This window comes from Musca autumnalis, unplaced genomic scaffold (assembly GCF_047663935.1).
Source record: "Musca autumnalis isolate F117 unplaced genomic scaffold, ASM4766393v1 scaffold_1, whole genome shotgun sequence".
Taxonomy (NCBI): Eukaryota; Metazoa; Arthropoda; class Insecta; order Diptera; family Muscidae; genus Musca; species Musca autumnalis.
The window spans coordinates 64,649,771-64,662,099 of record NW_027411644.1 but is presented as its reverse complement, the minus strand read 5'-3'; the positions used below and the strand labels follow the sequence as shown (position 1 = coordinate 64,662,099).

Sequence of the window (12,329 nt, the reverse complement as noted above, 5' to 3'; positions counted from 1 at the left end):
TTTTTAATATACAGATTTTATATTTTTTTCCTGGAAGAGACATTACGGGCAAGTAAGCTATACTTGGAAGAGGAACGCTTGACCTTTCTATTGATGTCAATTGTGTTGGTGTACATGGGTCCCATATCATTGAGCGAATATGAATCGGGATACACTCACTCATTGATATGAGAGAAGTCTCTCTTGTCCCTTCTCGGATGTTTGTGAAACAATTATTATATGATTATTTAAGCTTGGTCTGATACAGTGCCAGAATCCACAAAGTTATTTCTTACAATAAGTTTATTTGTTCCATTTAGAAATGTTGTTTTGTGAAAAGCTAATTCCCAGTGGTAAAGGTGTAGGGTATCACATGGTCGGCCCCGTCCGACAATAGCCTTGGCTTACTTGTTTTTCTCTGTGAGCAGGGTTGGTATAGACTACAAACGTTTCTCAGCTCTTATCTTCGAATAAAAAAAACTGAAGGGTTTTGTGGAACACAACAATTTGCAAGTTGGCAAAAATATTGCTAAGTGCAAATGAAAATTAGTTTATTGTTGTTTCGTGGAATAGGGCCCTATTATTCGATGCACCAGCCAAACTGATAAGCGTTATCAGCACTTAGAGCGAACAATTTCACCGAGTTAATAACGTAGTTTTCTTTCTTAGACATCAAATTAAAATCGCTTAGTCTTAGAATGGAAGTCGATAACGAAAATCAAGCATTATGGGAGCAGTTTTATATGTACTCCAACACGTTGAACGAAACTTTAAGACAACGAACACCACCAACATCACTTCAATGCAATATAGGCTTTAATTATATATATCATCCGTTTGAGTATGCTGGAGAAATTTATGGCAACTTTTTGAAAAAGTATTTAGATGGACCCAAGAAGATTTTGTTTGTTGGAATGAATCCCTCACGCTTTGGATCACTGCAAACTGGTGTAAGTTTACAAAAAACAAATTCTGCTTTCAAAAAAATGTACTTTTTAATAAATTACAGATTCCCTTTGGAGATATTGCAACGGTACGAGATCGAATGAAGTTACAAGGTGCGATTAGGAATGCTCCAAATCTGCATTCTAATATAACAATAAAAGGTTTGCAGTCGTGGGCAGAAGAAGAACCAAGTAGTCAACGTTTTTGGGATTTAATTAAGACGATTTTCAATGATGAAGAAGATTTCTTAGATCGTTTCTTTGAAAATTGCTTTGTGCACAACTTCTGCCCTTTGGTATTCATCGACAACAATGGATATAATGTATCTTTTGCAGATGTGGCAGAACGTGTGCCCGATATGGAAAAAGCATGTTTGGATATATTGCAACAACAGGTAGAATTGTTACAACCAAAGATCATTGTACCTATAGGTTGGTATGTCTTCGAAACGCTTTTGGAGTTGGATTACTATAAACAGGGAAAGTGTGTAGTGGAGAGAATTCGACATCCTAGTCCCAATTGTTATGCTCAGGAAAACGATTGGATAGATGAATCTAGGAGGAAGCTATTGAACAACAGAACATTTTCCTATTATGTATATAGCTAATGCAATTCCAACAAACAATGATGGATGGAAAGGCCAAATCAAATTTGTTGACAAGAAATGCATGCATTTTCCATACGAAGGACAAGTTGCCAAGTGTTGAAATTCTAACCCATATTAAATGATTTTCTTCCGGGTTTCTGTACATACAATATTTATTCAAATGTTGTTTTAATCAATTTATTGTAAAGTTTGATAATTTTGTTATGTTTTTCGATCGTTTTAATTCAATTGTGATAAATAAAATTATATTTGAGCTTGAGGTCAGTGTGGTTTTATTTGGTACTTTTCCAACATTTTGCAATTATGAAACTGCATTTTCTGGGGTTATCTACAAAATAATCGCCATTTGTCTAATCGTACCACTACAAATAAACAAGTAAAAAGTTGTTAAGTTTGGCCGGGCCAAACTTTCTATACCCTCCAGCATAAAATAGTCTTAATTAAAATTGAATAATTAGTTAAATTTCACAATTTTAGGTGGAAAAATTTTTTCGAACGCGTATACCAAAATTCCTAAATTATCTTATCTAACCTAATCCAATCTAAACAAGTAAAAAGGTGTCAGTCGGCTTTGCCGACAGATATATACCCTCAGACAATGTGAAGTGAAACTTTAACCTACGGAAAGATCGAATGTATTTAAGGTATCTTCAGAATTTTGTGGCCCTTTTTGGACATTTGAACTTGCCGACAAAAATCTGGATAAGGAATGAACTGCACTAAGACACTTTGAACTTTTGTGGGTGAGGTACTCTTAGGGAGGTCCGGTATGGCCCATTTTAGAAGTTAAACTAAATTTTGACAATACATAAGGAGATCCAAAGTTTGGAAAAAATTGGTTGCCCCATTCAAGTGATATCGTCATAGCATTTTGGTCATAACGCCATGAAACTAAGTTTGGATATAATATGACGAAGACCCAATGTTGGACCAAATCGGTTGAACAGCTCGAGAGTTTACTTCTTCGGGCTGTTTTCCCAAGAAATATGGACTTGCCTCTGAAAAAAACTTTTACCGTCGTAATGGAGGTAGTGAATGCAAATCGCTTCAACAAAAATCAAAGTGATTCGAGAGCAGGTCTTAAAGTGAACTTATCCGAAATTTTGTGTGAGAGGTACCAGAAGGAGTAGACAAATATAGCCCATATTCGAATCTGATCTATATCTGGTAGATATATTAGGATGTGCAAAGTATGGATTACATCGGTCACTCCCTTCAAGAGCTATCTGCCGCACACTTTTTCCGAACATTTTTGAACTTTTGTGGGGGCGGTACCTGAAGGAGTCTTGTCTTCGAATTTAAACTATGTTTGGACAAAATATTACGAAGGCAAAATTTTGGACCGAATCGGCAGATCCCTTCGAGAGGTATCTTGCGCTCCAACCACTATTCATGGTGCCATAGGGGCTTTTTGCATCTTTCAGGCTATTTTCTCAGGAATTATGGACTTGCCCCTGATGAAATTTGTACCGTCATATGGAGGGCAGTAAATACAAGTTGTTGCAACAAAAGTCCAAGCGATTCGAGAGCAGGTCCTAATCTCAACTTATCCGAAATTTGGTATGGGTGGTACCCGAAGGAGTGGACCGATTGAGTCCATTTTCGAACCTCATCTAAGTGTGGTAGAAATTTCACGATGTGGAAAGTATGGATCAAATCGGTAATTTTCTTCAAGAGTTATTGTGCGTACAAATTTTGCGAACATTTTCGAACTTTTGTGGGGGAGGTACCGGAAGGAGTGGACCGATATAGCCCATCTTCTAACCTAAACTAAGTTTGGGCAAAATATTACCAAAGCCAAATTTTTGACCGAATCGGTTGATCCATTCGAGAGTTATCGTGAGCACCAGCCAGCCAGACAGACAGACAGACGGACTTTTTTTTCTTGCTAGATCGACTCCAAATTGTCTAAAAACAGATTTCGTCCAAACATACTTGGGGTCTAAAACTATTATTTCGATGAGGCACATTTTCATCGTATCAAAGTTTCTATACCCTATTTAGCCTAAAGGCTGAGGGTATAAAAACGTGTTCAGTCAGGTGAAAGGTACCACCTCCGGTGCTACATCAAATTGTCTACCTATCTTTAACATTTTTGGTGGAAAAGTTGTATAACTGCAGGGAACCTCAACAGCAAAACCACGGGTAGTTCCGTCAAACAATGTAGCTAAGACCCTCAAAATAATGAAATTCGGGTGATACCGTTATATGGGGGCTATACCAAAACATGGACCTATGTTGACGAGTTTTGGTGAAGAAGTTTCGTGACCACTAAAAACTTTAAACGTCAAATTACAGCTAGTTCGATTTTTGGTGGAGAAGTTTTGTGACAACAGAGAACCTCAAATGTCAATTCGGCTAAAAATTGTAGTTAAAACTCTCAAAACGTTATATGGGGGCTATACCAAAACATGGGCCCATGTTGACGATTTTTAGTGGAGAAGTATAATGGCAACAGAGAACCTCAAATGTCAAATTACTTCTAGTTCGGTTAAAATTGGTGGCTAAAATCCTCGAAATACCGAAAATCGGGAGGTACCGTTATATGGGGGGGGGGGGGTCTATACCAAACCATGGACCTATATTTTTGTTGGAGAAGTTGTGTGACCACTGAGAACTTCAAGTGTCAAATAACAGCTATCTCGGTAAAAACTGTAGCTAAAATTCTCAAAATACCGAAAATCGGGAGGTACCGTTATATGGGGGCTATACCAAAATATGGACCTATGTTAACGATGTTTCGTTGGAGAAGTTTTATGACCACTGAGAACTTCAAATGTCAAACTACAGCTATTTCGGTTAAAAATTGTAGCTAAAATCCACGAAATACCGGAAATCGGGAGGTACCGTTATATGGACATATGCCTATGATTTTTGGAATATAATCTGTTTCGTTACTAGGAACCCTAAGTTTCAAATTATAGCTAATTGGGTTTGAAAATGTGACTAAAAACTTAAAAATGCCTGCAATCAGGCACCGTTATATGGGGATTATACCAAACCGTGGACCCCAGCCCAGCATTGAACTTGACCTGCCTGCAAACAAAATACGTATCTTCCCAAAAATATGGATAGGATTAAAGCTCAAAAATTTGCGGATATATCGATAGATAGGGCTTTTTTATCACACTAGCCTACGAAAAACATAATATCACTGCAAACAGGGCCACTAGGAAAACCTTCGGTAAAAATGTCCAAAGGATCCTCGAACATACCACACAAAAATTTTGAACATTTGTGTGGGTGGTACCCCAAGGATTGGACAGATAGGGCCCAAATTTGAAAATAAAATAAATTTCGACAATATTTAGAGATCCAAAGTTTGGAGCAAATCGGTTGCTACGTCTATGAGATATAGTGCGTGGGGGAGGTACCGGAAGGAGTGGACCTATAAGCACCATCTTCGAATTACATTTAAATTTCGAAGAAATATTACAATATCCAAAGTGTGGACGAATGCGGTATTCGGTTCGAGCTCTGTAGTCACTACATATGGTGTCATATGGGTTTCTCAAGAAGTATGGATTTGCCCCTGAATTGAGGCAGCGAATGCAAGTTGCTTCAACAAATATCAAAGTGATTCGAGATCAGGTCTCCAATTGAACTTATCCGTAATATTGTGTGATAGGTACCCGAAGGAGTGGACAAATATAGTTCATATTCGAACCTAATCTATATCTGGTAGATATATAAGGATGTGTAATAAATGGACCAAATGGGTCACACAATGCAAAAGTTATCGTGTGAAAAAATTTTCCCAATATTTTTGAACTTGTGTGTGTATGTGGGGGGGAGGGGTGTACCTGAAGGAATGGACCGATATGACTTATATTCGAACTTAAACTAAGGTTTTAACAAAATATTACGAAGGCCACATTTTGGACCGAAACAGCAGATCCGTTCGAGAGTTATCTTACGATCCAACCACTACACATGGTGTCATAGGGGCTTATGCAACTTTCCGATCATTTTCTCAGGAAGTATGGACTTACCCCTGATGAAACTTGTACCGTCGTTTGGGGGGCAGTAAATACAAGTTGCTACAACAAAAATCAAAGCGATTCGAAGGCAGGCCCTAAACTGAACTTTTCCGAAATTTTTCCGAAGGAGTGGACGGATTGAGTTTATATTAAAACCTTATCTAAGTCTGGTTCACATTTCACGATGTGCAAGAAATGGACCAAATCGGTTACTCCCTTCAAGAGCTATCGCGCGCACAAATTTTCAGAAAATTTTCGAACTTTTGGATGGGAAGGTACCCAAAGAAGTGGATATATAGGTACCCGAAGGACTGGACAAATATAGTCCATATTCGAACCTAATCTATATCTGGTAGATATATTAGGATGTGTAAAGTATGGTTCTACAAGATTTAAAGAGATTCGAGAGCTTGTCCTAAACTGAACTTTTTCGAAATTTTGTGTGGGAGGTACCCGAAGGAGTGGGCCGATTGAGTCGATACAAGAACCTTATCTAAATCTGGCAGAAATTTCACGATGTGCAAAGTATGGACCAAATTGGTCACACCATTCAAGAGTTATCGTGCGAAAAAATTTGCCGATTATTTTTTAACTTTTGTGGGGAAGGTACCTGAAGGAGTGGACCGATATGGCTTATCTTCGAACTAAAACTAAGTTTGGACAAAATATTTTGAAAGACAAATATTGGACTAAATCGATTAATCCGTTCGAGAGTTATCGTGTTCACCAGGCAGACAGACGGACGGACAGGCGGACGGACGGACATTGCTAAATCGACTCCAAATTGTCTGAAACGGATTTCGTCCAAACATACTTGGGGTCTAAAACCATTATTTCGATGAGGCACAAAAGTTCAAAATTTGTCTGTAAAATGGTGTAAACGATAACTCTCGAAGGAAGCAATCGATTTGGTCCAAACTTTGCACATCGTATTATTTCTTCCAAATATAGATTGTTTCGAATATGGACTATATTGGTTCACTCCTTCGGGTACCTACCGCACAAAATTCGGATAAAGTGAAGTTTAACAGCTCCTCTCGGATCGTTTTGAAATTTGTTTCAGTAAATTGTCCATGCGGCGCCCTTTACGATGGTACAAATTTGTTCTTGCACAAGTCCATACTTCCTGAGATATTGGGCAAAATGTTGCAAGAAACCCTGACGGCAACACCAAAAATGCGAAATCCGCAAGATAATTCTTGCAGGGAGTTTCTGATTGATGCAGACTTTGCACATCATATTATTTCATCCAGTCATGTATCAGGTTGGAAAATGGACTATATTGGTCCACTACTTAGGGTACTTCCACACAAAATTCGAATAAAGTGAAGTTTAAGAACTCCTCGCGGATCGTCTTGAAATTTTTTCAACAGGTTGTCCATGCGGCTTCCTTTGCGACGGTACAATTTTTTTCTTGCGCAAGTCTATACTTCCCGAGATATTGAGCAAAATGTTCCAAAAACCCTGACGGCACCATCCAAAATGGCAAATCCGCAAGATAATTCTCGCAGGGAGTTTCTGATTGATGCAGACTTTGCATATCATATTATTTCATCCAGTCATGTATCAGGTTGGAAAATGGACTATATTGGTCCAATCCTTCGGGTACCACCCACACAAAATTCGAATAAAGTGAAGTTTACGAGCTCCTCTCGCATAGTTTTGAAATTTGTTTCAGTAAATGGTCCATGCGGCTCCCTTTACGTTGGCACAATTTTTTTCTTGCGCAAGTCCATACTTCCTGAGATATTGGGCAAAATGTTCCAAGAAACCCTGACGGCACCACCCAAAATGGCAATCCGCTAGATAATTCTTGCAGGGAGTTTTTGATTGATGCAGACTTTGCATATCATATTATTTCATTCAGTCATGTATCAGGTTGGAATATGGACTATATTGGTCCACTCCTTCGGGTACCACCCACACAAAATTCGAATGAAGTGTAGTTTAAGAGCTCCTGGCGGATCTTTTTGGAATTGTTTTCAGCAGATTGTCCATGCGACTCCCTTTACGATGGTAAAATTTTTTTCTTGCGCAAGTACATACTTCCTGAGATATTGGGCAAAATGTTCCAAGAAACCCTGACGGCACCACCCAAAATGCGAAATCCACAAGATAATTCGTTAAGGAATTTTTTTGATTGATGCAGACTTTGCACATCATATTATTTCATCCAGTCACATACCAAAATGGCTATTGGGCAAGATAACTTTAAAAAATTTTCAAAATTTTCTTTCAAACTTAGTTTAACGTAATTTAATATTTCGAGTCCTTTATGAAGAACTTTGGTTACTACAAATGTTTGGTATATGTCAATGATTTGGTATAGCCCCACATTACGGTACATACAGCTTTTAAAGCAAACTTGTGATACAAAATTAATATACTTTATATACGGTATAATTATAGTGTTTTTTTTTTTTTTGGTCAGTGGCTGAGGGTATATCTTTGTCAGCTTAGCTGACTGATACTTTCTTACTTGTTTCTAAAAGAATTTGTCTAAACAATTTGCTGGTCGCTTCTTTATGCTAGCGTAACAACAAATCACACGTATTCTCTCTTGATTTTAGATTTGCCATTGCTTAGCAACGGACAAAATATCGTGCAATTACTAATACAACAAATTTTCTGAGCACCACTGGACTTAATACCTTTATTGTACGAGTGTAATTTAAACTAAATAAATAAATTTTTTTCGTACTGAGAAATTCTGCTTGTCTTGTTTGTAAACAATGATTGGTTTTAACATAAACAAGTGCTTTTATTAGCTGTTGACAAAAACACCTAAAACCCCCGCTCCCGCACCATCCCTATTCACACTCTTTTATCGACAAGTATCAGTGCATTAGACGTTAAGAAAAATATAATCAAATTTCTTTTTCTCTTTTGTTTGGGGAAAAAGTTCACCTGCCAACCACCGCAACGCTGATCGCTGGATTACTACCGTTAGATCAACAACAGCAACAACATTATTATCTTTTAGACTACAACAATTTGCCTCAAACATTATATGCATTGGAAATCATTAAAAAGTGCAATTTATTGAGCTGAGAAATTCTATTTCTTTCGTCTCGAACCATTAGGCGGTTTTGATATACCCACAAACACACGCGCGCTATTGTCAGCTGTTGATACAAAACACCAAATCGATTAAAAAATTTAAAAAGGCTTTTATTGAGTAAACATAAAAAGATACATTTGATTGCTAATTCATGGTGAGCGAAACAGAATTTAAGAGAATATAACATTTTCCGTTTTCATGGCTTTTCTCAATTGTTAATTCAATAACATTTGCATGTTTAATTATTATTTAATAATTCATTATTTAATTAGATTACAATTATGTTTTCATAATTAAAGAAAACCAAATTCTAATCTAATTAAATATTGAGTTATTATTGAATTAACAAAATTAAGAGTATCGTGCAGCAACGACCAGTGGATGCTTGTGCACACGTCTGATTGTTAATCCAATTTATGTTGTTCTCTTATTCTCTCCGATAATTATGATCGTGAATTGTTACTGAAATGTTACAATTTCTCAGCAAAATGTAAACAAATGTTAAACAAGCTGAAAACGCCACACATACAAACATCCATGCATTTATATGCACCCACACACATTCCAGAAGGGAGAATAAGTTCACTATAGAAAAAAGTTAAATGGGAGATTACTTTTATGTATAGAAAACATTCCAAGAAGTTTTCTATAGAAAGATGTGCTCTGCAAGATAGAGGTCTTAAATACACATATAGAAGACCATTCCAAGAATTCGTCAATATGCAAAATACCCATCCAAAATGTATTCCATGGAAAGAAGACCCTACAGGATTTTTTCTTTAAATGGAATACGCTTCCAAGAGGCCTACTATATAAAAAAGATACCTCCGAGAGGTCACAAATAGATATAACACCCTTCCAAGCAGTCTTCCAAAGACGCCTAAAGAGGTTGTTTGCAGATAAAAGCCCCTCAAGAAATATTCTGTGGATGGGAAACCCTTTCAAGAGATCTTCTATAGGTAGATTAATATCCAAAAGGTGGATTAATCTTAAAAACTCAGTTGTTTAAAAAATCCACGTTTCGAAAAAATATTGCTTAAAAATTCCACGCTTGGAAAAATATTGTTTAAAAAATCCACACTTGGGAAAATATTATTTTATGCATATAGCTTGGAAAAAATTTTGGTTTAAAAAATCCACTCTTGAAAAGAATATTTTTTAAAAAAATTCAAACTTGGGAATAATATTGTTTAAGAAATCCAGAATTGTTTAAAAATCCACGCTTATAATAATGTGTTAAAAAATTCAGGCTTAAAAAATAGTGTTTAAAAAATCCAGGCTTGGTAAAAATTATTTTTTTAAAAAAATCCACGCTTGGAAAAAATATTGTTAAAAAATTCACGCTTGAAAAAAATATTATTTAAAAAATCGAGGCTTAAAAAATAGTGTTTAAAAATCCACGCCTGAAAAAAACATTTTTTAAAAATTCGAGACTTAAAAATATTATTTAAAATTCCACGCTTACAAAAATATTATTTAAAATTCCACGCTTACAAAAATATTGTTTAAAAAATCCACGCTTGGAAAAATATAGTTTAAAAATCCAGGCTTAAAAAATATTGTTTTAAAACCCACACTTGTAAAAAATATTGTTTAAAAATCCACGCTTGGAAAAAATATTGTTAAAAAATTCGCGCTTGAAAAAAATATTATTTAAAAAATCGAGGCTTAAAATATTATTTAAAATTCCACGCTTACAAAAATATTGTTTAAAAAATCCACGCTTGGAAAAATATAGTTTACAAAATCCACGCTTGGAAAAATATAGTTTACAAAATCCACACTTGGAAAAATATAGCTTAAAAATCCAGGCTTACAAAAATATTGTTTAAAAAATCCACGCTTGGAAAAATATAGTTTACAAAATCCACGCTTGGAAAAATATAGCTTAAAAATCCAGGCTTACAAAAATATTGTTTAAAAAATCCACGCTTGGAAAAATATAGTTTAAAAATCCACGCTTGGAAAAATATAGCTTAAAAATCCAGGCTTAAAAAATATTGTTTAAAAACCCACACTTGTAAAAAATATTGTTTAAAAATCCACGCTTAAAAACATATTATTCTAAAAATGCAGGCTTAAAAAATAATGTTTAAAACCCCACGCTTATAAAAATATTGTTAAAAAATCCAGGCTTAAAAAATAGTGTTTAAAAAATCCAGACGTAGAAAAAATATTATTTAAGAAATCCACGCGTGGAAAAAATAATGTTTAAAAAATCCATGCTTATAAAAATATTGTTTAAAAATCTACGCTTATAAAAATATTGTTTAAAAATTCCACGCTTTTAAAAATATTGTTTAAAGAATCCACGCTTGGAACAAATATTGTTAAAAAATACAGGTTTAAGAAATGGTGTTTAAAAAATCCACGCTTATAAAAATATTGTTTAAAAAATCCAGGCTTAAAAAATAGTGTTTAAAAATCCATGCTTGGAAAAATATTGTTTAAAAATCCAGGCTTAAAAAATATTATTTAAAAAATCCAGGCTTAAAAAATATTATTTAAAAAATCCAGGCTTAAAAAATATTATTTAAAAAATCCACGCTTGGAAAAAATATTATTTAAAAAATCGGGGCTTAAAAAATAGTGTTTAAAAAATCCACGCTTATAAAAATATTGTTTAAAAAATCGAGGCTTAAAAATAGTGTTTAAAAATCCACGCTTGAAAACATATTGTTAAAAATTCCACGCTTGGAAAAAATATTGTTAAAAAATCCACGCTTGGAAAAAATATTGTTAAAAAATCCACGCTTGGAAAAAATATTGTTAAAAAATCCACGCTTGGAAAAAATATTGTTAAAAAATCCACGCTTGGAAAAATATTGTTAAAAAATCCACGCTTGAAAAAAATATTGTTAAAAAATCCACGCTTGAAAAAAATATTGTTAAAAAATCCACGCTTGAAAAAAATATTGTTAAAAAATCCACGCTTGAATAAAATATTGTTAAAAAATCCACGCTTGGAAAAATACTTTTTAAAAAAATTAACGCTTGAAAAGATTTTTTTTTCAAAAAATCTAAGTTTGGAAAAAATATTTTTTACAAAAATCGGTGCTTGGAAAAATATTTTTTAAAAAAATTCATTTGAAAAAATATTTTTTTATACCCTACATTGTGGTAGAAATGGGTATTATAAGTTTGTTTTGGTAAAAATTCATGGTATGCCAAAATTCATATCTCGACGAGATAAAACGATTTACCGATGTGTGTCCGTCCATTAAAAATTGTAAACAAGCTTAAGGCCGCAATTATGGACCGATTGGAACAAATTTTTTAAGGAGGTTGGGTTCGGGCCAGAATAGAAATGATTAGTTTTTGGTGATGATCGTGAAATGTTCAGGGGATGAAATGGGCCAAAAACAAAATTTTAACCAATTTTGTAGCGGCTCTGAAGGTCAAAATAATAACCCGCAAAATTTTAAACAAAGTTTGAGTTTATGATGAAGAAGAAGCGTACAAACCAACGTGAAGATCTGACAATACTTAGCGGGTTAAATGGACTGAAACTTTCTGTGAAATTGGTAAAAATTTCAATAACGTAGCGGTTAAACGACGGAAGTAGTAGTACTACATAAGTGGGTTTCATTACATTTTAGTTTGTGTGAACTAAATTTTCCTTTCCTGCTACAAAAATGTCTTTGTCATGCTAGATAACTTTTTGGTTTTGGTCACAAGTATTATTCATTACACTCTGATATTTGATAATTAAATTTTCACAATCATTGAAAAGAAGTTCCGTGGAGAGCGAATTTCC

The 12,329-nt window shown here is 34.7% G+C and overlaps 1 protein-coding gene across 1 annotated transcript; it reads left to right on the top strand.

Annotated features, from left to right (window-relative positions):
- Positions 1-651: 651 nt before the first annotated feature.
- Positions 652-1,790, top strand: LOC141390588 (single-strand selective monofunctional uracil-DNA glycosylase-like). Its single transcript, XM_073963539.1, has 2 exons — positions 652-929; positions 989-1,790. Exons 1-2 carry the CDS (start codon positions 678-680, stop codon positions 1,529-1,531), a joined length of 795 nt encoding a protein of 264 aa, XP_073819640.1. The 5' UTR covers positions 652-677; the 3' UTR covers positions 1,532-1,790.
- The last annotated feature ends 10,539 nt before the right edge of the window (positions 1,791-12,329 follow it).